The 26,686-nt window shown below is 34.9% G+C and overlaps 1 protein-coding gene across 8 annotated transcripts in view; it reads left to right on the forward strand.

Moving 5' to 3' along the window:
* LOC111051590 (prothoracicostatic peptides) overlaps nucleotides 1-26,686 on the forward strand; it is a 276,122-nt gene that overhangs the window by 194,364 nt on the left and 55,072 nt on the right. For all 8 annotated transcript variants that reach the window (XM_039438592.1, XM_039438598.1, XM_039438595.1 and 5 more), the window contains one exon: nucleotides 20,521-20,643. In XM_039438592.1, coding sequence (XP_039294526.1) covers nucleotides 20,530-20,643 — 114 coding nt within the window. In that variant the 5' untranslated portion in view covers nucleotides 20,521-20,529. The remainder of the gene's footprint in view (nucleotides 1-20,520; nucleotides 20,644-26,686) is intronic.

Genomic DNA, 26,686 nt, shown 5'->3' on the forward strand with positions numbered 1-26,686 from the left:
ATTAAATCCCACCCTATAACATTTCATTTATATAATTCTAACTAGCCGTCAGGCTCGCTTCGCTCGCCATATCCGTCTAGCCAGGGGGCTCCGCCCCCTGGACCCCCGACTGGATCGTCCAAGAATGAGATCAGCAGGCTCGCTTCGCTCGCCTGCATTTTTCATTTGAGCATTTTTATCATATGTTAGGACAATCCAGTCGGGGGTCCAGACTAAACGTCTGGCTAAACGGATATGGCGAACAAAGCGAGCCTGACGGCTAGAAATATAATATTCCCAGGATTGAAGTAGCAGTGCCCAATCAATTTTTCCGCGATAAATGCATTTAAATCTTCAACTTGGTGCTAACCTAACAAAGTCAGCTCAACTTAATGCCAACCTGACAAAATTATTAATTTAGTTGCCAGTTAACAACTGTTTCGAAGAGGTACTCTATCTAGATTATAGTTCTATAGTAACATATGATATGGAAATTTCAATTATAATTAAGAGATTAGGAGAAGAAGAATATACATGCTAAAAGACGAATTTTAAACCCTTAAAAACAAACCCTTGGAGTTAAAATATTGCCAAAAGATTTCTTAGTGCGCCTCTAAAGGGCCAACTGAACATACCTACCAAATTTGAACGTTTTTGGTCCGGTAGATTTTTAGTTATGCGAGTGAGTGAGTGAGTGAGTGAGTGAGTCAGTCAGTGAGTGAGTGCCATTTCGCTTTTATATATATAGATAGATTATTAATGCAATATTGTATTTACTATTCTCATTCTTATTCCATTCATTCATTCATCCTATAATTCTGAGATTCAAATCGACTAGCTTTTAACTTACTAAGTAGTTTCTTATTTGAACATTACTTCGAGTTATAATTCCCAACAGCTCTAATCCATCACAACCCGGTCGTGTGTTAATGGGGAAGGATATTTTATATTTAAAAAATCGACAATGATTTGTTGAAACACCGCCGATTTATGAAGTTACATCACATTATTATATTATCGTTATTCTAATTGAATTTCTATATTTATTCTCATTGATTAATTATTTTCACTTTGTGAAATTCGTTGAATAACTAGCATTATCGTCATCTAATGTAAATTAGAGTATAAGCCAGTGAATAATATTGTAACATACATAAATAAAGAAATCTAATCTAATCTCACCCTACCTCCCTCACTCACTCTTCCTCTCTCCAAAAACTCTCTCTGATAAAACCCTGAAAGATGTGAATAAGATATGATATGCATAAGATTTATCAATAATATATAACAGTGGTGTTGATTTCCATACACTACCCTTTCAGAATCAAGATGCTTCTCCTTTTGTTAGGATATCGAAGGCTTTAGCTACTATTTTCCTCACTCTCTCCCTCCCTCATACATTGTCTCTCTTCCTCTACTTTGTTTCCTCATCCTCACTATTTCTCTTCCACTTCTTTCCCTCAACAATTCTTTCTCCCTTATTCTCCTGAGAAATGTAAATTTTTTCTCCCTGAGAGGCAAAATATTTCTAAATCATGCAGATTCGTTTCGAGTGCATTCCATTTGAAAAGACGTACGATAACCTTATAAGGCCAGATATAAACCAAGGGATATAAGGTGGCTGATTATATTATGTGAGATTTGAATAACAAAGGTTAGCACCGCGTGGAAATCCAAGATTTTGGATGAAGAAACGCTGGTGAAAAAGAAGTCATAGATATACAAGTTTCAACCCCTGTTTACCATTGACATTTGGCTCTGCTGGACAGAAAATACTATTGGTTCTTGAGGATGTGTTCACACCTTGACAAGATCAATAGGTTTCAATTCAATTATCTTTTCCTACAGTTACCTTGAAAAGTGGGCATTCCTGCACTGATTACAGAACGCAAAGATTCACTTTTCCGCTCTAGGGCGGGAATAGTATATTTCGCACCTAGGGCCGAAAATGAGAATTTTCTGGCTCGAAATAGGTTTTCATGTCCGAGGCCGTAGGCCGAGGACTAGAAAAGATTGAGAGCCAGAAACACATTTTTGCCCATGGAGAGAACGTTATTTTTCGCCACACAGAAAAATAAACAATATAAATATGAGAATAATTTATTGTTTATTAGGCACTTCCGAAAGCAAAGGAAGGTCATAGCTCTAGCAAATCTGAGGTAATCTGAATATCAGGAAATTGTCGAAGTATTATTATTTTTTAATCTGATTTGTCTAAATAACCTAAAAGATTATGTTCAATTATGTAAGGTTGAGTTTATACTTTTTATTCTTCCAATTGACAATAAGATGATTTTATTATAAATGTTTTGATTCTTGAATAATAAACACAAATAATGAAACATTTTTTGATCAGCTGTTTTAGCACTGAAATTTGGCCAATCTGAATGTCAACGTCAACAATGCTTGTTGTCGTTGACTTCGGAAGTTTAGGTTAGAAGTTCTATCCTACTCTGAAAATCGAATTTGAATATTCTATAATATATAAATCTATTCATCCAAATAAAATGATATTATCTCATTGCAGAATACTTATTCAACTCTAGAAGCATAAACTGATTCCATTTCATGAACCATTTTGTAAACACGTTCACATCAAATCAGAATCAGCTGACTTCAAGGTTATTTTACAGCCCTAGGGCCGTAAAACTTTTACCGGCCTGGTCAGAAAACAGTCATTTTCGGCCTCCATATGACGCACGAAAACCAGCTCATTACATCCAAGTGGGGCGAAAAAATTTTTTCTGCACTCCAGATTTGCAACATGGCAACACAAAATAGTTAGTGGGTTAAATGGAGGATTAGTGCACCGAAACAAAAATTAAGTTGGTAACAATGACTGTGGTTGAATTTAGATAAGAAACATTTCAATGGCTACCCTACATTTATGATAAAAACCCAATCTCGAAATCCAAAACAAGAATAATGTTCATCTAAATCATAATTAAATAATCATCATTTACAAATTCTCATCATTTGATAATAAATAATAGTTCTTTTCTATTGATAATTATTATTTCAACTGCAAGAAATGAGAAAAGTAGCAAATATACATTATAAAATTCGAATTTTGAGGTTAAATGAGTACCGTTCGATATTCATATAAATAAAAATAATAAAAAACATAACAATACTACAATAAATATTCTCTGTTGTCTATGTTATTTTTATAAATATTTTTCAGTTTACTTTGAGCATTTTTTTTTCGGTAATTTGAGCAAAAGTATAAATTTCTGAATCGTGTTTCAGTAATTTTTAGCTGGATGAAACAAACTTAGGTACGATTCTTCCCACTAGGTCGCGCGCTTGTTGGTTCAGCCATCTTGTTGTGTTCAGCCATCTTGCAGCTCGGTTCAGCCAACAAGTTGTTGGCGTGTATTTTGAATGTGAATTTTTGTTCCATCTGTATTTTTTCTGATTCTTGAATGAATAAAAATGAGAACTTTGGCTGTGAATTTTTAACTCCAATATTGGATTATCAATTTTCAAATGAATTGAGGTTGTTATTAATAACAGCATCACACACACACACAAACATTTGATGGATTTCAGCCATCATTTTACCCATAATTACCGACTTTTCATATTCAATGGTAACTGTAGGAAAAATTTAATGTGAAATACGTGCGCAAAGTTCCTCTGCTGCACTCAAGAAGCCATTCCGCCCTCGCCTACGGCTCGGGCGTAAACGTTTCTTTCGGTGCAGCAAACTGTCACTTTGCGCACTAGTTGCACAAATAACTATTTTCCAATTCAAAAATTAATTTTTATTTCGCAATATGAATATCATAAGTGTCAATATCATTTTGTCAATACACTCTGGCTATACTCTAAACTCTATGGTTGTATGCTTGAAGTACTTTAACACGAATTCAATCAGAATTGGCGACTGTCTGCTTTTTTAAATACAATCAATGGCCTATTGTAGAACTGGACACAGCAGTCAGTGAATATAGAATGGTATATAGTCAGTAAGTATACAATATAGTATTACATTCTATAGTGAGGTCCACGTTATAATGGCAGTGTTTGATTAGCAATGGTATTGCTATCCTTGTCTATCATTCAACAAAGCGGATGACGCTAACTCTTTCTCGCTTTGCTCTGTTGCCAGATCATATTTTAACAATGTGGAATTAATAGTTAAGTGACAAAATATTTTCATCTTTATTATGAAAATTCATTATGGAATTATTGAAAAATAAAATTTCTTGTTTTATAAATATTTGGACAAATTGAAACTAAATTAGGAATTTGAAGAAGTTTTGGGCAATAGCCTGTTTTTTCTTTTCCGACCTTTGTATTGTTTGTGCTCACCTAATAAATAAGAAATTAAATAAATAAAATATAATTGATTATTTTAAACGAGAATGAATAGTTGATATTACATCAATAAACCTGTATCAGCTATCGTCTATAGAAGGCACTGAGAAGACAGAGGATCCGCAACGTTCTTCTGCTATCTTTCTCCACTGCCATTATAACGTGGACCTCACTATATACTCACAGCAAGCAGTGGCCTAGCATAGAATTTTATATATATATATATATATATATATATATATAAAGTTGAATGTGGTCTGCAAGTGATATGCCGATGTCATCAAGTTTATAAACAGCAGGCAGGATTGCCAACTCAGCAAATAGAGGACCAGCAGTTCCAGAAAACAATCCAAAACTCCATCTTCCAATTAGCAATTCAAATTATAGATGCGCTGATATTCTTTTCCAATTAAGAACTGTCCACACACAATCGTTTGGCACAGAGCTGGAAAAATGGAGAGGACAATCGGATGTGGTAGAAGGAGAGGGGAAGGACAATAGGGGGGAATAATGGAAAAGGACAATTGGATGAAAGAGAAGGTGGGATTGATGAGGTGATGGAGAGTGGAGCGTGAGAGAGAAGAGAGGAGAGGGAAAGGACAAGAGGTAAAATTTGGAGAAGGACAGTAGGATAAAGAAGAAGGCAAGGGTGAGAGGAAAAGAAAAGGACAATACAGTAAAATTGGAAAAGGACAATCGGATGAAGGAGAAGGAGAAGGAAATGACAATAGTGAACTTTAGAAGAGGATAATAAAATATATCAGTATCACAGAGTGTGTGAGAGGGGAGAGGAAAAATTAGAAAGGGACAATCGAATAAAAGGGAAGAAGAGGGATTAAGGAGAGGGAAAGGACAATAGTGTTCTTTAGAAGAGGACAATCGAATATATGAGTATTACAGAGACTGTTAGAGGGGAGAGGAAAAGACAATGAGAAAAATTAGAAAGGGACAGTCAGATGAAGGAGAAGAAGAGGGATTAAGGAGAGGGAAAGGACAATAGTGAAACATTAGAAGAGGACAATCGAATATATGAGTATCACAGAGGAGTGAGACGGGAGAGGAAAGGACAATAGGCTCTTCACACACACTGGGGAATCGTTTATTTTCTCAGTTCATTTTTTCGTTTACACTTCTCATACCTTTTTTTTAATTGGTATTGCCTTATCTTTATGGTCTTTTTGCAATTCTCCGCCTATTTTTGTGTTATAGTGAAAGAGATATTGTGGTGGTTATCAATTTTACTTTATAAAAGCGGGTAACCCGTGAACGTTAGGGTCTAATTGAAAACTTGATAAACTGACATTCGATATAATGGAATCTTGAAGAACTAAGAATAGGTCTATAACCATCCTTGGTAAATTAGAAATCTATATTCAAAATTTCAAAGTTAATCAGTTGAGTAGTTGAGACGTGATGATGCGTCATTCTTGTTTTTCCTATCCCCCACACCTTTAATCTACACCCTATCCCCTGTTAACCTTTGAAACTTCGAAAATTCATGAGGTTTGAGCATAGAGAAACAATAGCATAAGTAGATAACTTACGGTATAGGGCGTTTATGTCGCAACTTTTACTGTTATCTCAAGCCCATAGTCCACATAGTTCTATCGCGTGAAGCAGTGTGACGCTGGTAGTCTCTCATATTGTACCGTTTTGTATACTCTCACCTGGCCAAAACAGTAAAAATTAACAATAATCGACAGTAATTGGCTTGAGTGAACAGTAAAAGTTGCGACATAAACGCTCTATACCATTGGATATCCACTAACGCTATTTTTCTCCATGGTTTGAGTAAATGTCCCCAATAATTGGCCGAGCGAAGTGAGGTCTAAGATTCAAGTCGACGGTTTGGCATTTCTCTTAATGTTTAAATGTTTGAATGTTCAAATGTTTATATGTTGCGCATTTACAGCGAAACGCGGTAATAGATTTTCATGAAATTTGACAGGTATGTTCCTTTTTTAATTGCGCGTCGACGTATATACAAGGTTTTTGGAAATTTTGCATTTCAAGGATAATATAAAAGGAAAAGGAGCCTCCTTCATACGTCAATATTAGAGTAAAAATAAGACTATAGAATTATTCATCATATAATCAGCTGACAAGTGATTACACAGATGTGTGGAGAAGCCAGTCTATTGCTGTTTTTAAGTCTATAAGTTTATGTACCATAAAGTCTATAGTTTCAATCAAGTACTTGTGGATGAAAATACTGCGTGAGGTCTACTGTTCACAGAACTACAAGTATTTCAAGATGATAATTTCAACAATAGATAAGAAAGAATAGGAAAAGTGAAAACAATACATGAAGGATTGATTAAACCAACCCCGACATGTGAGAATGATAAGATGCTGAATATTTCTCTAGAAATACCAACGATTAATTCTGAATTTCACTTCACATTTGATGCAAACAATACATGATTATGAAGTCAACAGCTGCACGATTTTAGAACCTCGAAGAAAATCGGAGAAGCAATACTGAGATCACTTTAAACTGTCAGTACATCAGTAGAATGGGGAGCATTGACGTCATAGATAAGGGCTGCTGTCATTTAAGGGTTCAGGGTGCGAAAATTGTTTGCAAGGCGCATTGACAATACATCTTGATTTGTGCGAAATACGTACACAACAATAGCACAAATTTTGAGATCAATGCGCGCGTATAAGTGGAGAACTGTGATGCTGGGAAATGGAGTGAATTTTGGACGATTAGAGAGAGAGTGAGTGAGTGAGTGTGTGGTGTGTGTGTAGGAGAGAGAGTGAGGGTGTAAGGAAGAGAGTAATAGTGAGAGAGAGAAGGAATGAGAAAGAAAGTAATAGTGTGAGAGGGAGAATTAGAGAGAGATAATGAGAGTGTGAGAGAGAGGGTGAAAGATAGAATGAGAGAGTGTGTGAGAGGGGGTGAAAGAGAGATTGAGAGAGAGAGAGTGATTGAGAGAATGATGCTACTTCATTACGTCTTCGTTGCATGGAGTTGTCATTACAATAGACTAAGCAGAATCTCACATCATTGACATATTATTATCATTTCTCACACCTCATCAATTCTCCTTCTTCTTCTTTCTCTTTTTCCTCTTCTTCTTCTTCTTCTTTTTCTTCTTCTTCTTTTTCTTCTTCTTCTTCTTCTTCTTCTTCTTCCTCTTCTTCTTTATCGTCTTTTTCTTTTCCTTCTTCTTCTTCACTTCTGAGTCTTCCGGTTGGCGTCTTCTTCTATATCCGGCTACTTCCGCTCCTTCATCTTCTTTTTCTTCTTCTCCTTTTTCTTTTTCATCTTCTTTTTTTTCCTTCTGACTTATTTTTCTATCTCCCGCTACTTCTGCTTCATCATCTGATTCATCGTCCTACATCATCGTCTTCTTCTCCTTCTCATTCTCATTTTCATTCTCTCTCTCTATTTTGGAAGAGAGTTAGTGGGGAGGATATTTTTAATACTCTTTCTGAAGAATGGACATTGATATGTCCAAAGCTCCGCCAATTTATGTAGATGCATAACAATATTATCTATTTTATCTATAGTTATTACAAATTGCTTTTTTCATATCATATACAGCTCAATAATTATTTTCTTAGTTTATATTTTGTAAATTCATCTACAATTTTGCTGTATTGTAAGCTATTGTATATAAGTGTATAAGCCACTATATACAAGTATTACCTGTATTGTAATCTACATAAATAAAGTACTCAATCAATCAATTCAATCAATCTCTTTTTTCTGTTTCTTTTTGTCCTTCTCATTCTTCTCCTTCTCCTTCTCCTTCTCCTTCTCCTTCTCCTTCTCCTTCTCCTTCTCCTTCTTCTTCTTCTTTTTCTTTTTCTTCTTCTTCTTCTTCTTCTTCTCCTCCTCCTCCTTCTTCTTCTCCTTCTTCTTCTTCTTCTCCTCCTCCTCTTCCTGCTTCTCCTACTCATCCTCCTCCTCCTCCTCCTCCTCCTCCTCCTCCTCCTCCTCCTCCTCCTCCTCCTCCTCCTCCTCCTCCTCCTCCTCCTCTTCCTCCTCCTCCTCGTCATCCCCACACTCTCCTCCTTTATTCTTCTTCTCCTTATTTTCATACATTTTTCTTTCTTATTCACTCTAAAGATATGATTGCAGTTAAGCGATTTATAGATATTAGCTTACTGTATTAAACTCATGTTCTTGTCAGATTTGTGACACTCAAGTGATATATGAATAGAATAGAAAAAAACATTATATGACAAAATATTAATTCGAACAGTACAGCTTTTCGTACAGCTATAACTCTTGTTCAAATATTGACAAGTTTTTCATATATATCACGAATCATAACGAACCTCAACTGAACTTTTCATAACTGTACTAAAAAATTACCTTCAATTTTAAATTGAAACAATACGCAGTACATCAATTCCCACTAAAAAAAAGCTGATCAAAGCAAGACATTTTGAAAAAAACAAAAATTGTGTCAAATCAATAACAGATTACCCTGAAGGAATCTATCGAAATTCAGGAGTCAGTGGGTGATAATCAATTGTGATATTCATGAAACGAATCAAAAAATCACCCTGAAGGATTTAACATGATTCAGGTGATACAGTGAGTTCCACGTTGTTATGGCAGTGTTTGTTCAGCAATGGTATTGCTATCCTTGTCTATCTTCCAACAAAACGGATAGCGCTATCTCTTTCTCGCTTCGCTCTGTTGCCAGATCGACTTTCAACAATGTAGAATTAATAATCAATCAACCAAATATTCATCTTAATTGTGAAATTATTGATAGATGTTATTTCTTGCTTAATATAATATAATCCATTATTTTAAACGAGAATGAACAGTTAATATTACATCAATAAACCTGTATCAGCTACCGTCTATAGAAGGCATTGATTGAAAAGACAGAGGATCGGCAACGTTGTTCTGCTATCTTTCTTCACTGCCATAATAACGTGGACCTCACAACATTGATATTATTCTTTCTAAACTGTCAGAATGTCTTTAATGGGAAGCATAAATGTTATTTGTGAGGACAGTTTGAAAGAAATGTCGCTACAAACTTTTCTAGTCGACTACATTTATACTAACGTCAATAATTTTTTCCTAGAGATAGAATAGAACAACACGTGGCGAGGAAAATACAGTCACCAGTATTTCACCGAGAGCGAATTTTTTTCCAATGTGGAGATGAGTAGTATTGTGTTACGTCATAATGTCAGTGCAGGGAAAAGAAGGATTTCCACATTTTTCCCTTTCGGAAAACTGTCGAAGCCGACTGAAAATGCGCGCAAGTTTAATGAAACGTACTGAGAGAATAGCAACAGATGGCTTTTCCGGCTGGGATGACTTTTCCAGACAGGTGTTGCGTCGGGAAAGCTCGGAAAAGCGACCCAGCTAGTAACACCGGTTTGTTTACTCGACATATTTCACCCTGCAAATCATCACTTCACACTCGTCGACATTTCTGAATGGATCTCTCTCATACTACACACACTCTCTCTCTCATTCTCTTTCACAATTTTCTACTAGTATTTCTACACCCTATATTAATCTCTCTCTATCTCTTACCATGTATTTCTTTTCTTTATCTTTTCCTACATAACACTTCTGCATGAATATAGTTATTTAATCAACGCTCTTCCTCTCTCACAGACATACTCTCTCCATCTCTCTCTCCTGGTTGTGTGTGGATGGGAAGGATATTATTTTCTATCCATCTTAGAGAATCGACAATTATTTGTTGAAACACCGCCGATTTATGAAGTCACATCACAATATTATATATTATCGTTATTCTAATTGCATTCAATCTTTATTCTCATTGATTAATTTTTTATACTTTGTAAAATTCGTTGAATAACTAGCAACACCTTCATTCAATGTAGATTAGTGTACAAGTCAGTAAATATTGTAACACACGATTAAATTTTAACCGTGATTAATTCCACGAGAACCAATCACAGAAGCCGTCTTTTCAAAAACGCCTTCTCTGGTTCTCGTGAAGTTAATCAAGGTCAAAATTTAACCGGCTGTTGTGCAACCGGGCCATGAAAAAAACTCTAATCTATCTCTCTCTCTTGCGTAGTCTCTCTTCTCTTTTTCTTTCTCTTTCCACGTCTCACTTTCCTTCCTTTATTTCTCTCTCTGGTAGAGAGTTAGTGGGGAGGATATTTTTAATATTCTTTCCGAAGAATGGACATTGATATGTCCAAAGCTCCGCCAATTTATGTACATGCATAAAAATATAATAATTATCTATAGTTATTAAATTACAAATTTGCTTTTTCATATCATATACAGTTCAATAATTATTTTCTTAGTCTATATTATGTAAATTCATCTATAATTTTGCTGTATTGTAAGCTATTGTATATAAGTGTATAAGCCAGTATATATTGTAATCTACATAAATAAAGTACTCAATCTATCAATCAATCAATCTCTAATCTCTGAACCCCCTCTTTCTTTCATTATCTTGCTCGCTCTCACTCTATCTCATGCACTTACACTCTCTCACACTCTCTCATACTCTCTCTCTCTCACTCTCTCTCTCTCTCTCTCTCTCTCTCTCTCTCTCTCCCTCTTACTCGTTCCCTAACTGATGCATGCTGGAATTTTTGAGGCCATTTGTTGTGTAGACAGATGGGAGGGCGAATTTGTTTGTTTGGAGAGACAGATGTGTGACTGGACTAGATGCCATTATCTGCATGCCTCAATTCATGCTCACCTTCTCTCACTAATGCTTGCATTTTAATCTCTCCACACTTTATATATTATTGCGCTCGCAACCTTGAAATTGCTGAAAATTCCATGCGTTTTTCTATTTCCACGCAGATAACTCGTTTCTCTTGAATCAATACCTAGTTCTGTAACTCGATGCTTTCAGAGATCAATAAAGGTGTAACAAACGGAAGTAGTATCTCTAATTATTCTAACACTAGCAGATAACCCGTGCTTCGCAAGGGTCTTTCTTAAAACTTGACGTAATGAAATCTAGAAGAATTCGAAATAGGCCTATGTACAGTGAGTCAGTCATTCTATCAAGGGTCGAATAATTTTGAAATTTTTTAAATAAAAATGGAAGAATATAATTTCTTTATGTAAATAACAACACCTTCATTCAAAGACATATTAACTGCATGCGTTTTCATATTGCCGATACAGCATTGATGAAACTGTAGACGTTTATTTAGCATTTGTCTCAAAAATTGTTCTAGCTGAAAAATTAATAATCCATGCCACGTGTAGGCCTAAACATTGCATCAGGAAAACGAATTTTGGAAACTATGTTTTTTAGGTAGAAAGCAATATAGAAACAGATGTACCTTTCTCAATTTCGACCATATGATTTGGTGATTTTTTAATGAAATCGAATGTACCATTAATGAAATTTAAACATTAATTCTGAAAAATCTAGATGGAAAATTAAAATTTGGGCCTCCAGGTGCACAAGATTGATATTTTTAGAATCTATGTGCAAAATTTGGAGATCTAAATCATTCCCGTTTTTCCGGTATGCAATCCACAAGTTGACATGTTTTGATGCGAACAAACGAACAAACGAACACACGAACAAACACAACCCTACTCTCTCTTATTATATAGAAGATGTATCCATGTAACATTGGAGAGGAAATAGATTGATTGAAATTGTTAAAATGAACCCTGGTTTTGACAATATCGTTGGTATATAATGTTGTTAAAGGTGTATAAAAAGTTGACAATGTAGTTCTGACGAGTCGTATTCATTGACCGAGCGAAGTGAGGTCTAAGATTCAAGTCGACGGTTTTGCATTTCTCTTTATGTTTCTATTTATTTTTATATGTTCCGCATTTACAGCAATACGCAGCAATAGATTTTCATGAAATTTGACAGGTATGTTCCTTTTTGAATATCGCGTCGACGTATACATACGGTTTTTTGAAATTTTGCTTTTTAAGGATAATACAAAATGAAAAGGAGTCTCCCTCGAACGCCAATATTACCGTAAAAATCAGACATTAGAATAAATTCATCATAAAATCAGCTGTCTAGTCGACTATAATACTACCCGTTCAAAAACATCGAACATTTTGAAAATGTATCTTTCCATCAACGTTGTGGACAGTTGCAGCCAGACCTGATAACAGCGCTCACACTCACATTCCAGGGACGACACGTCACGGTACGATAGGACAGAAAGCTCTATGTTTATTTAGGATTTTTTCTAGACATTTAAAATTGATAAATCATCTATTAATTTTTGAGAAAATATAACAACAGGTCAATGTATCTTACTGAGCGCGAGGTCTACTGTTCACAGAACTACTAGTATAAAAGAGAGAAAGCTGCTAAAACTACATTGAAACTTTGATATTTCAATCAATAATTATCAATAGAATTATATCGAAAACTTTTGTGTCTGAGTAGTATATTCACATGATACACGTTAAACTGTCGGTCTCCTTCTTCATTTTTCTTCTTTTTCTGACTTCTTCTCCTTCTCCTGTCTTTTTCTTCTTCTTCTCCTACCACTTCTACTCCTTCTTCTTCTTCTGTCCGGCTACTCCTCAGTCTTGTCATTCTTCTTTTTCAATCCTTCCTAATTTCCTACTTTCCTCCTTATTCAACCAACAGCCGACAGTTTGAAGTTAATGCTGGCAAATTTCAAACGCATAGGGCCTTCCTTATTAACCGAACGTAGTGAGGTCTATGTTCTAACACGTATTTTCTTTTGTCCGTCTGTATGTAACGCGATTACGGCCAAACGCGTTGATAGAATTTGATGAGATTTGGCAGGAATATTCCTTTTTTCAACTGCGCGTCGATGTATACACAAGGTTTTCTGAAATTTTGCATTTTAAGGATAATATGAAAAGAAAAGGAATTCCTCCATACTCTGATATCACTATATATATCATGTTCTCTGAAGATAGGATCAATCAGACTATAGAAATATTCATAATCAATCAGCTGACAAGTGGATTATTCATTGCATGCATTACACAGATGTCTGGCCGTGTCTATTTCAATAAGGTAGGGTTTCAATATTTTTATAATGCGTGCCCATCAATATCAATATTTTCACATTTAAAAACAAATTTAATAGGTGATTGAAAATCAAATAAAAAATGATTAAATGAACTAAATAATGCTGAAGAAGTTATAAAATTCTTGATTGGAAAAAAATTAATTTAAAGTAGTTGAGAAATATTCTTTTTAGATGGAAAGAATATCACGGAACTGGATGAATTATCATAATGGGATGAAAATTCAAACGTGAACTGAGTTTATATGAGTTTTTGATCTTGGAGAAAACAAATAACAGTTTCTAAGAGTAAATTATGATTCAACTGTGAGTTGTGATCCAACTGTCATCAGATACTTGTGGATGAGAAAACTGCGTGAGGTCTACTGTTCACAGAACTACTAGTAATATTAATGCTTCCCATTCCACCAAAGCTGAGAGAGCTTGAAGTGATCTGACAATATTAAGTCTTAATCTCGGTTTCGAATAGATCGATTTTCGTTCAAACCCATACCAAGACAAATCCACCAGTCCTAGAACATATTTAATCCTAGAATCTCATCATCTATTCACTGAGCAAACCCCAATAGATGATGAGTAATGACTAGGATAAGACTAGACAAGGATAGTAATGTCTAGACAAGGATAGGCGCCAAATAATCCCGGATACCTGAAATCTGAGTTTAACTAAGGATTTTGAAATCCACCGAGACCGGCCATGTCTTATGAGGGTGTCTTACTGGTGATTGATCGGTTAACTGATGATAAAACGTAGTTCAGTGATGAACCGTAGTTTGATGGATCAAGGATAGTGAATGGCATGAACCCCCATCGGAATTCGATTAATTAGGCGTCATTACCTCGGATATAGACAGAGATAAGCCGAACCCCTCGCTCTATTATTACTAACTGGAGATCTTCTACCTTTGGTTCAATTTTGTGAATAATAATTCTGGATTTCAATGGTATTGACAGATGAGAAGACAAGACACTATAGTAAGGTTCAAAAGATTAAGAGGATATTGAATGAGGATAGAAGGATTCAATATTTATAGAATAGAATGAGAAAAGCAAATCATATTAAAATTGATTCAACCGAGCTCAAATATTGATTGGTAAAGTTTTAAAATACAACGGATATTAGTTTTTATTTGGATGAGTGGAGTTTCTTTGATAACGATAAAACGTTTCCAGCTTCGCTATAATGATAATAATAATAATAATAATAATAATAATAATAATAATTTGTCAGATGGGAATATCGAAAAGTGCAAAATATGCCATGGAAAAAGCAGTTGTTCTCAGCACAGCATCCATTGTGAGATCATTTTTGAACATTTCAGTTTAGAAGTAATGCACCAAAGTCTTGCCAATGGCCGACTTTGACTGCAATAAACACTCACTTGTCATGTGATGAATGAAATGATAATAATAATAATAATAAACTCTATTATGAGGAGCTATGAATAAGCTCCTCTGGATGTGTCGTCCAACATCCAGAGAAATTATTGAAAAAAAATTGATACCCATGTTTCATATTTACCCATGTTCATAGATACCCATATTTTATATTGACAGTGAAGTACAGCGTTGCCGATTCTCTGTCTAGTCACAGCCTCCTATCCAGGATAGCTGATACTGATATGATGTAATATCAACTATTCATTTCTCTTTAAAATGAACAATTATATTTCATTCGTCAATGGAATATATTTTTCAAAGGTTCAAAAATAAATATTCATAATTGAGTTACAATATTTTGTTAATTATAAAAATGTTCACATTGTTGAGGATCTGGCAACGTTGCAAAGCTAGAAAAAGATAGCGCTATATACTTTGTCGAATGATAGACAAAGGTAGCAACACGAATGGTCATCAAATACTGCCATTATAACGTGGACCTCCTTAGTAGACTGACTTGTTTCTGTTACTATACCACACGTCATTTAAAATAACGAGATACCAGTCTTGATGCCACATTATTATCAATCTGTGTTGTAAAAATCTGAAGTGAAGAGCTGAAGAACAAATATCATATTGAGCGAGCGATATTATTGGTAGATGGGCTATCAAGGTGAACAGCTGCCATTGGCCCAGTTAAGCCACTCCCACAATTGGCTGCTCATAAGGGATGACAATCCCGGAACTGATTTCCAATCCCGGTATTTCGGGATTATCCAATATCAATCCCGGGTTCCCGGGATTGGAAAAATCAGTTTCATGCACTCTTAACTAATTGTTCCTCCTCAATTACATGTCAGTAACAGTGTGTGGAGATGTAGAAGGGCTCATTATAGAGGGAGAGGATATTATTGAAATGGAAAAATACTTGAGAAAATATAAAAATTAAACATTCTATTTCTATAAATGTTCTCAAGATTGGGAGTAACTTTTTTCAAAAGCTGAATCACTACTAAATGAAATTTCGCGAACTAGCCTACTAGATATTCATTCCAACTAGATATTCCACTTATGATAGAGAAAGAGAAGAGAAGAGTAATAATTAGACAGAGAGTGAATAGATGGTGATTGTTTATTTCTGATATCTGAAGTCTTTTCAAAGTTCTGAGTGCATTTCAGGGAAATTACATCAGCACTATTGCAAATATTGCGCCGTCTAGACTGGTAATTGTGGTGCTGTGTAAACAGAAACAAACGTAGATACATAACAACCATTCTGCGAATGATGCGAATCGATAATGCGAATCCTATTTAGCCAGTACAGAATATTATTTATAATAAGCAACTGTAGGCTGTGCCTGTAGAATAAATTAGTCAAACAGAACAATAAATAAGTTATGCAAAACTCATATTCATCACCGTAAATGAATTCTATATTGAATTGTTTTTAGAAAAATATGATTCACAATTTCAGGTTTTTCAATCCCGAAAATCCCGGGATTGACGCTGAAAAATCCCGGGATTGTTGGGTATCGAAAATGGACCGGGATTCATACAAACGTCACAGCAATGGCGCTTTATACAACTAACATTGTATCACGGAATACATAATGAATTCTGTTTCATTATGCCAAAGTAGAGTTTGAAGTATTTGAGTAGTTTAGATAGGAAGATGTCTTGTCAATTTCTGGTACAATTCTCCAGATAATCTCTAGCCTATCTGAAGTTCACCATAGAGTGACAATGGTGCAACAACTGAAACTGCTACCTCGTTTTTATAAATGTGTGATTGTGATACATTCTAATCTGTCCATTCAATAGGATTACTCAACTCCCACAATGTGACATCTACAGGTACCACAACACAAAGTGGAGATTAAATTGAATTTATTTGGATGTTGAAGTATTGAAAAGCTCAATATTTCAAAAAAGCTGGAGTGGATATCTCAGTGTTCATCTCATTAATAATGTTCAAGTTTTTTGATTTCATATTCATGAAATTTGATGATTCAGTATTCATTTGATCTATTATAATGAATAATCATTATTTTTTTGTCTAATTTCAAAGGGATAAAGTTTGATTTGGCAAATATAATTTACAATTACTCCAATATTCGGATCACCCAAAGCCAAAACGGAACTGAAAGAAACCTGAGATATCCTATATCAGTGCTCTGCAGATAGATTGAGATGGATAAGCCAGATAGGTGCTACAGTAAGCAATAAATACAGATAGCTTACTTGAAAAATTGCTTCCGGGAAGATTTCAAACTGAATTCCAAATAGACCCCTCAATATATTCTTGGCAAATAGAAAAGTGAAATCTTTTGAATGCGTATTTATTCGAATTCGCAGCAGATAAGGTGCACAGAGAGCACTTACTCTGAAAATAATGTGTCTCCAGAGAGAGAGAGAGAGAGTGAGAAAGTGTTAGAGAGAAAGTTTGAGTGATAAAGGATGCGAGATGTACAGAGAGAGGCAGAAAGAGAGACAGAGAAAGTCTGGGAGAGACAGTGATAGCGTGAGAGAGAGAGTGTAAATGATAGAGTTTGTAAGTGAGAGAGAGAGAGAAAGTGAGCATGAGAGAGTACTATCATCGATAAGAATTCCCATGTATTGTCGTAAAAAGTCTCGCTCTGGGTGCTATCATTTGCATTCCTTACTTTTTATTGACAGTTTCTTATTTCGCACCGTTGAAGATATTTCATGAATTGAATTTAAAGAGACTATTAAAGTTGTCTTGAGATAAGCTCGTAGAGATACGTACAAATTTACATGATAAGAGGTATGATAATTGGTAGTTTTTTAGGACTCATTAGCAACATGATGGAAGGTATTTTAAAAATATATATCTAGTATGTGTGAAGTAGATTCAATCACGGAAGTCAAATCAAAAAAAAATCAAATCAAAATTTTTATTTACAATACAGAGAATTGAGGGTCCTGTCAAACCCGAAGGTTTTTCGGCGGGTGCCCAGTTAAAAAAAAATCGAGCTACAAAGATAAATAAACTTAGACAAAATAAATAAATAGAAAATGTTCTTGATGTTAGAATAAAAATCCATCATCTTTCTTGCATAGCTTACACTGAAATCTTTGTATTAGCAACATTATGGAAGGTATTTTGAAAAATAACTCTGATATATGTGTGAAGTAGATAAAATCACGGAAGCCTGAAAAATCCCACGATGCTACAATAAGAATCCATAATTTACTTGCATAGATTATACTGGAATCTTCTTGAAATATTCATCTTATTGATATCCATTTATAGTACAAAACACTATAATCACAATTATGACCATGGAGGAAAAACTAGGCTGAGCCTGTACTATTTCTCTCCCATGATTTTATAAAAGTTAATGTTGTCAAAAGTATTTTCAGGTTATGACGTCACACATCACTGCTCCCTCACTTAATTCTCGGTCCAGGAATAGTTGAGAAATTTGAGAGGAGTTGAGAGTTATTTGAGAAATATAAATCTTCTGATTACATCTGAAAAAGGTGTGAACTTTATGCTAAGTCTTCAAAATTAGATTTAAATTATGAGAACAAACTTGATAGTTAATACTTTAGAAGAGTGTATGATTCAAAAGAGAAGAATCTTGTTGAAGCCATTTGCAGGATTGTAGGTTGAGAAATGATGATAAAATAATTAAACCAAGTCTGGTAGATGATAATGTTTAGTAATATTCATGTGAGTTATTTCATTTTTTACAACTTCTCCTCTTTGTGCCGGTTGCACAACAGCCGGTTAAATCTTAATCGTGATTAATTCCACAAGAACCAATCAGAGAAGCCGTCTTTTCAAAAACGCCTTCAATTTTAGTACAAAACCAAAGAGACTTCAGGGAAGTCATATCTCAATTTATTTAGGGATAGAATTAAAATCTATCCAATTTCCCACTTTTTAAATCAGAATTCTAATTTGAAACCTTTAAAGTTCCTGCTAAAGAGAAAACATCTTCGTTATTTTGATCTGGAAATAGACAGTAAATGAATCTGGAATACTCTCATCTGAAAATAGGATGTAGCCTACTGTATTTCAAATGCCTGTGAGGAAAATTGTAAGATAATTGTTTCTGAAAACTCAACATTCAATTATAAAAAAAACAAAATACATTAGCTTGAACGTTTATGATAGAAAATTAAAATTTGTTCAGAAAAACTGTACTCATTACCTTTCTTACTACAGCCACTCACAAACATCTCACGATCCACTATAAAAATTTAGCATGCTTCATAAAATTACATCAATACTCCTCATGGAATAATGCTGACTGTTTCATTAATCACAAACTATATTATTAAACTCTGTGTAATTCATAAATTCTCTGTCTATAGAGAATAATATCATCTCGACTGAAATAATAGTATTTGAAAAATTTGGCTAATAGCTTAATATCTCATGTTGTGGTTTTTCTTGTAATATTGTAGGCCTACTGTAGTTCAAATTCAAATTTATTTATCCTTAACTAGCCGTCAGGTTCGCTTCGCTCGCCATATCCGCCTAGCCAGGGGGCTCCGGTCCCTGGACCACCGACTAGATGGTCCAAAATGAGATCAGCGGGCTCGCTTCGCTCGCCTGCATTTTTCATTTGTGCATGCTTCATTCCATCAGAAAGTCAAAGTACTGAAAAAACGCAGAAAAACTGAGAAAAACGCTGATTTTGGGCTTATCTTTGATGAAATATTGAAGTCAACTCATCACAAAATGTTTAGGCCCTAGTACCAAATTTGAACATTTTCTGTCTATTACTTAATGAAAGAACTGAGAAAACGCAGATTTTGGGCGTATCTTTGGCCTTATTTCAAATTCCTTCAACATTATTACACCCCAGCTGAGCTTCTGTACTAAATTTAAATATTTTCTGTTCATTTGTTCTCCATAAATCTGAGAAAACGCAAAAAAACCGCTGGAAAAAACGAAGATTTTGGGCGTATCTTTGGAAATTTTCCAAATCCGTTCTTAGTGCGCCTCTAAAGGGCCAACTGAACATACCTGCCTAATTTGAATGTTTTTGGTCCGGTAGATTTTTAGTTCTGCGAGTGAGTGAGTCAGTGAGTGAGTGCCATTTCACTTTTATATATAAATAGATGATATTTACAAAGTTTGAAACTTCAAGTTTCATAGGAAGAGTTCATAAGAGTTCATAAGAAACAATAAATTATTCTATTCTCTTCTAATATATATTCATTCATTCTTTTATACAAGTACATCATCAAAATGATAGGAAGAGAAGAAATTAATAACCTTTTGCTGTTCCATATTGTCTGGCTAATTCTTGGATACGCTTGAGGTAACAAAATGACTAGAAATAGCCGGGTGGAATTTCCTTATTATATTGTTGCGGGTAAAAGTTGGAGCAAATCAGAGCGAAAAGATTCAATTTCACAGTTAGCTTTTGCTTCAGATCCCTCGAGATTCGGCTCCTCCCTTGCTTTAAGCTCCAGTCAAGAAAACATTTTCCTAGTTATTATCTTCTCTACTATATAGGTAGCCTACTGTATATACCTGTTCTCTGTTCCTCTTATTTCCCTTCTTCTTTTATTCCTTTTTCCCCTTTCCAATCTCTATGACATTCTTCTTTGTATCTCTCTTTCTGTCTTTTCAATCTCCCACGCGTTTTAGTTGAATATTTCTAAATTAATTCAATATCCTTTCTCGAGAATGGACAATTATTTTTTCAAATTTCTCTAATTTATAAAGGAGGATAAGTTCATGTAGATACTCCACTCGTCATTTCCTCTATTCTTCTCCTCTTGAATTTACAAGGAATGATTCGAGTATTGAACTCTAAAAATAAGATGAACTCAAAATAGTGAATTTTGAATTGGAGTTTTCTTCTGTTTCAGGACTTCAAAATGCAAAACACGGCCAGCCTGATCGCTAGTTTAGGCCTACTAGTCGTATTCATAGCCTCCGCAATCGGAGAAGAAGCTTCTCAACCGGCTCTCACCCTATCTGATCACTCACAGGTGAATATTCATTTATTCAACCATTCATTTATCCATTTATTTAGTATTTATTTACAGAGATTAAATGTGAACTCTTAATGTGTTTCTTCTTGTATCTTGCAATCGTTATTGTATCTCTGTTACTTGCAATAGAAGCTGTCATTTTGTGAATATTTAATGTTTTGAATATTGTTGACCATTGACTATTTTTGACCGAGCGAAGTGAGGTCTAAGACTCAAGTCGACGGTTTGGCATTTCTCTTAATGATTATATGTTTATATGTTGCGCATTTACGGCGAAACGCGGTAATAGATTTTCATGAAATTTGACAGGTATGTTCCTTTTTTAATTGCGCGTCGACATATATACAAGGTTTTTGGAAATTTTGAATTTCAAGGATAATATAAAAGGAAAAAGGAGCCTCCTTCATACGCAATATTAGAGTAAAAATCAGACTATAGAATTATTCATCATAAATCAGCTGACAAGTGATTACACAGATGTGTGGAGAAGCCAGTCTATTGCTGTATTTCCATAAGGTCTATAGTTAAAATCAGGGTCTGTTTCATAAAACTCATAAGTCCTGTAATACAGGAGAATCACCATTCCAATTACATGCTCAATATAGCCGATAAAATCAGCTGTTCCTGTATTACAGGACTTTCTAAATTTTTATGAAACAGGCCCCAGTTTCTTAGAAATTTAGAAGTCCTGTAATACAGGAACAGCTGATTTTATCGGCTATATTGAGCATGTAATTGGAATGGTGAATACTGTATTACAGGACTCGTAACTTCCATGAAACAGGCCCCCCAGGTACTGTTCACAGAAACTTATAGTAATACTCATGACGATCTCAAAAGCCTTCTGCAATAGTATGATATTTTTTTATTTGAAGGCATAGGACAGAGAATCGGCAACCCTGTCCTCCTATCATTTCCACTGATTTCATAACGTTTATCTGAATATTAGAGGGGCTTACTCACTAGTGAATAGTTCACTTATCAACAGATTCATTCATAACTTGAAAAAGCTTTGACCACAGAGTACCTGGTGGAGAGAACTAAATGATAAATGCACAACCAGGTCATGGCTGTCCTTTTCCAAACCACAACTGACTCAGTCAATTTTAAAATGTGGAATTATTGAGACAGCAACAGAGTGGTCCAAACTCGAGCTCCAATTGGCTGTCACACGTGACCACGTGATCAAACATGAATAACACTTTGCTATGCTGTTGTCAGGCTGTCTACAGTTGATCGTAAATTTTAAAGGAGACTCTGCAATCCTACTACACTGAGCTGAATTGTGCTGTGTCCCCACATATCAGCATCAGTTACTAGTACAGTGAAAATATAGTAATTCCCATGAGTTCTTTGGTGAGGTCCACGTTAAGCTGGGTTTTTGTTTGTGCGTAAATGCCGTCACCGACCAGGGTGAGGATCTCACATTGGGTAGATTTCAATTTGTCTAAATAACCTAAAAGATTATGTTTTATGATTTATCAATATGGGAGGTTAAGTTCATACTTTTTTATATACTTTCAAATGGCAATATGTTGTTATTATTAGAAATGTTTTGATTCTTGAATATTAAACACAAATAATGAATAGTTATTTGTATATCTAGAGTGAAAAGTACAACTTTTTCCCCGTGTGGGAAAAAGTTTGAAGCCCGAGGCGAAGCCGAGGGCAGCAATTTTCCTGAGGGAGAAAAAGTATTTTTCGCTCGTGATGTACACAACATTTTTCCTCAATCTACATTTTTTTATAGAAACTGCAAATAAAATCATTCTAATAACTTACGTATTGGTGATAATAATTCCTAACAACATAACCTAAAATCTGAAACCTAAAAACCGGTCGTCTGATTGGCACTGCCGATTGCGCTATCTATCGGCAAAAGTTGTGACAATTATATCAGCTGAGCAGCTACCAAAAATGGCTGACTCCAGATCACGCTGTTCAGATTTGAATTGCAGATCAAAAATATTTGTTGGCTGGTATTTTGAATAGAATAAAATATTTTAAAAATTGTATACATTTTTATTGTCTACTAATATTAAGAATATAATAATTATCATACAAACATATATTTCATGAGTTAATCAAATTTCTGGTTGTGGTATTGAATTCAGTTGACTCAATGACAGACAACTCTATTATGCTTTCTGATCTGAGCTTAGACCTTCTAACCTATTACAATGTAAGTTTCAAAATAGAGATGCTCCCCATGTTATTTAAATGGAGTCACTTTTACTCTCTAGGGAGTTTTTCTGTTTTTTACTACCGAGAGCGAAAAAGTGACACTTTAGTATTAGGTTTCAGGGAGTAAAGTAAGTACTTTAGACAGTAGGTGGAGGAAAAAGTTATTTGATCGGCTCTTTTAGCACACTTAAAATTTGGACATTATGAATGTCAACAATGCTTGTCGTCATCGACTGCGGAAGTTTACGTACAAACGAAAATGCACCTTTAGTGGAAAAATGGAGGAGATAGCGTTGCCAAGTCTCTGCCTTGCCAATGCCTTCTGTAAAGGGTAGCTGATACCGGTATAACTGATGTAATATTCACTGTTCATACTTGTTGAAAATAACCAATTATATTCCATTCGTCAACAAAATATAATTTTTTTCAATGGTTGAATAATAAATTTCCATTATTGAGATCAGATTAATTTAGTCAATATTTCTACATGGTTTTGATTTATCTATGATGACGTGAAGTCAATTGTTCAAGTAAATAAACAATTTTGTTCAGTCAGTAATAAGAGTACTTTCAAACGGTAAACGTTCAATTTCAACAGACCATAGACTTCAGTCAGTGTGGGGACAAAATTGCTTATTTACTCAAAAAATTGACTGTAAGTTATTTATTTATTTATTGGATAAAGTAAACGATACAGTAGTCGGACAAGAAAAAACAGGCTATTGCCCCAAACTTTTTCGATTTCCAAATTTTTTCTTATAATAAAACAAAACCGTGTATTAGTACATTTCAGCTCGGCATGGATCGAGAAACCATTATCTTTACATTTCTACGATCTGGCAACGTTGCTGAGCTAGGATTCAGCTATATGCGTTGTCGAATGATAGACAAGGATAGCAACATAGTTAATCACATACTGTCAGAACATGGACCTCACTTTGGTTTATTTTTTAGATAAAGCCTCATTTCTTCAACTCCTAAATTTTTAACATAATACTATTCATTTCCCGCCTTCATAATTTTTCTGACGACAGGAATTAGGTTTATTAATAGACCTGTTCTGATACCCATCTCTTTCTTGGCCTCCCTACATCTCTTTATACTTTCCTTGCCCTATTACTAAGGGGTATTGGGTAAGGGGTAAGGGGTATTGCTTTCCGAAAAAAATTAACGTACCCCAAATTCTAAATTTCTATACGTTTCAAGGTCCCCTGAGTCCAAAAAAGTGTTTTTTGGGTATTGGTCTGTATGTAAGTGTGTGTGTGTGTGTGTGTGTGTGTGTGTGTGTGTGTATGTGTGTGTGTGTGTGTGTGTGTGTGTGTGTGTGTGTGTGTGTGTGTGTGTGTGTATGTGTGTATGTGTGTTTGTGTGTGTGTGGTGTGTGTGTGTGTGTTTGTGCGTGTGTGTGTGTATGAGTGTATGTGCGTCTGTGTACACGATATTTCATCTCCCAATTAACGGAATGACTTGAAATTTGGAACGTAAGCTCCATACAATATAAGGATCCGACACGAACAATTTCGATGAAATGCGATTCAAGATGGCGGCTAAAATGGCGAAATTGTCAAAAACAGGGTTTTTCGCGATTTTCTCGAAAACGGCTCCAACGATTTTGATTAAAGTTATACCTGAATAGTCATCGATAAGCTCTATCAACTGCCACAAGTGTAAAAATTTCTCCACCCCAGGAGCTCCACCCCATCTATGCAAAGTTTGATTTTAGATTCTCAATTATAAGGCTTCAAATACAGTTCAAACAGAAAATTCAGAGTGGAAAAGATTGAGCATGAGAATCTCTACAATTAATGTTCATTTACATTTCCACTAGAATTGAAAATAAGCTCGAAATTCGAGAAAATGTGATTATTTAATTGCAAACTGTTGATTCTATTAAATCATTCACTATGGAGAGATATGAGACCTCGTGTGTCTCCAGCGTTATTGTCTTGTCACCAGCTGGTTCAGATCTTTGAATAGTAGACTTGAGATGCGCGTGAATACTAGCGTCAGGTGATCGATTTTCATAACGGAAAGGGAAGTTGTGTGAGTGCGCCACACCAGATTTTTCATAATTATTCTTTCATGCAGAGGAGCAACCGATAGAACCTGTCTTATATCAGTATTTCTGATTCTATCAATTCTAGTACAGCCAAATACACACTTCAGTACCCAGCTTGAATTCGATCCGCCTTTATTCTGTTATCCATCCAATGCTAATCAAATACCGCCATTACAACATGGACCACAGTATAATGTGGGTATCTTTCGGAGGTTGGCAAATATTAGGCTTCCATTTAATCAATATCAGGTGCCTTCATAATAATCTTTGTTTGTTATGATACTCCTCAACTTCAGAATTGTTGACTATATTACAATGAATGTTATCAAGGCCTGTTTCTGATGGATGAATATGATGGTATTGTAACAGGAGGAATATTATAGTATTCAGGCGAACAGGACGGAGAATCTTTGTTATTGTGTTGACTAGATGGATGAATCAATTCCCAACTGAACTGAACTAACAAAACTGATTCAACGGAAGATATTAGTTGGCTGTAGTCAATACGCTCGAAATCCATTCACAGATTCCTTGCTCAATTAGTCTATATTGTTGTTGCTACAGTTTCTTGTTGTATCAAATCTGGTTCAATTGAATGTAATATTGTACTATCGAAAGTGAAAGTTTTACTGGTTTACTAATCTCAATAATATTGACTCAATATGAATTTATGTAACTTACAGTATTACTGAGCCATCTATTCTATAATATAATAAGAGAAATGCGCTCTTCTCAACTTTTTTTGCGCTTTCTCAGCTTTATCGAGAACAAATAAATAGGAAATGTTCAAATTCACTACAGAAGCTCAGCTGAAGTGTAATAATGTTGTGTTAGAAGGAATTTGAAATAACGCCAAAGATACGCCCAAAATTAGCGTAATATTTTGGTCGTATCTTTGGCGTTATTTCAAATTCCTTCGAATACAAAATTATTACACCCTATCTTAGCTTCTTTACTAAATTTGAACAATTTCTGTCCATTTGTTCCCGATAAATCTGAGAAAAAACAAAAAAACGCTGGAAAAACGCTTATTTTGGGCGTATCTTCGACGTTATTGCAGATTCCTTATAACAGAACATTATTACACACTAGCTAAGCTTCTGTACTAAATATAAACATTTTCTGTTCATTTGTTCTGAATAAAGCTGAGAAAACGCTAAAAAACGCTGGAAAAGCGCAGATTTTGGGCGTATCTTTGGAAATTTTTCCGAATCCGTTATGAGTGCGCCTCTAAACGGCCAACTGAACATACCTACCAAATTTAACGTTTTTGGTCCAGTAGATTTTTAGTTCTGCGAGTGAGTGAGTGCAATTTCGCTTTTATATAAATATAGATTTTAATTTACCAAGGATGGTTTTAGACCTATTTCAAATTTTCCAAGATTTCTGTAGGTGAAGTTTTCAGTTTGTCAAGTTTTCAATTAGACCCTTGTCGATTACGGGTTACCTGCCAGTCTATAATATATAATGAAAGAATCGTCTCACACATGCACGGGATAGGAAATTCACGAATGTCGTAATATCACGTCTGCTCTACTGAACTTATTAACTTGTGATCTTGAAGAATTTGAGTCTATTGAGGATGGTTATAGGCCTATTTTCAATTTTATCCATGAAATAAGGCCAATTGTCGGCTGAATGATCTTCAGGATAATTCAAAGTTACGCTTAAATTAATTTCAAACAATTCAACACAACCAATCTATAGTTTCATTAATTGATCAATCATGTATCTATCAATACAATTATAAATATTACAATGATCTATAATAATCCGGTTGACGGATTACACAAAGAA

This window comes from Nilaparvata lugens, chromosome 12, assembly GCF_014356525.2.
Source record: "Nilaparvata lugens isolate BPH chromosome 12, ASM1435652v1, whole genome shotgun sequence".
NCBI lineage: Eukaryota > Metazoa > Arthropoda > Insecta > Hemiptera > Delphacidae > Nilaparvata > Nilaparvata lugens.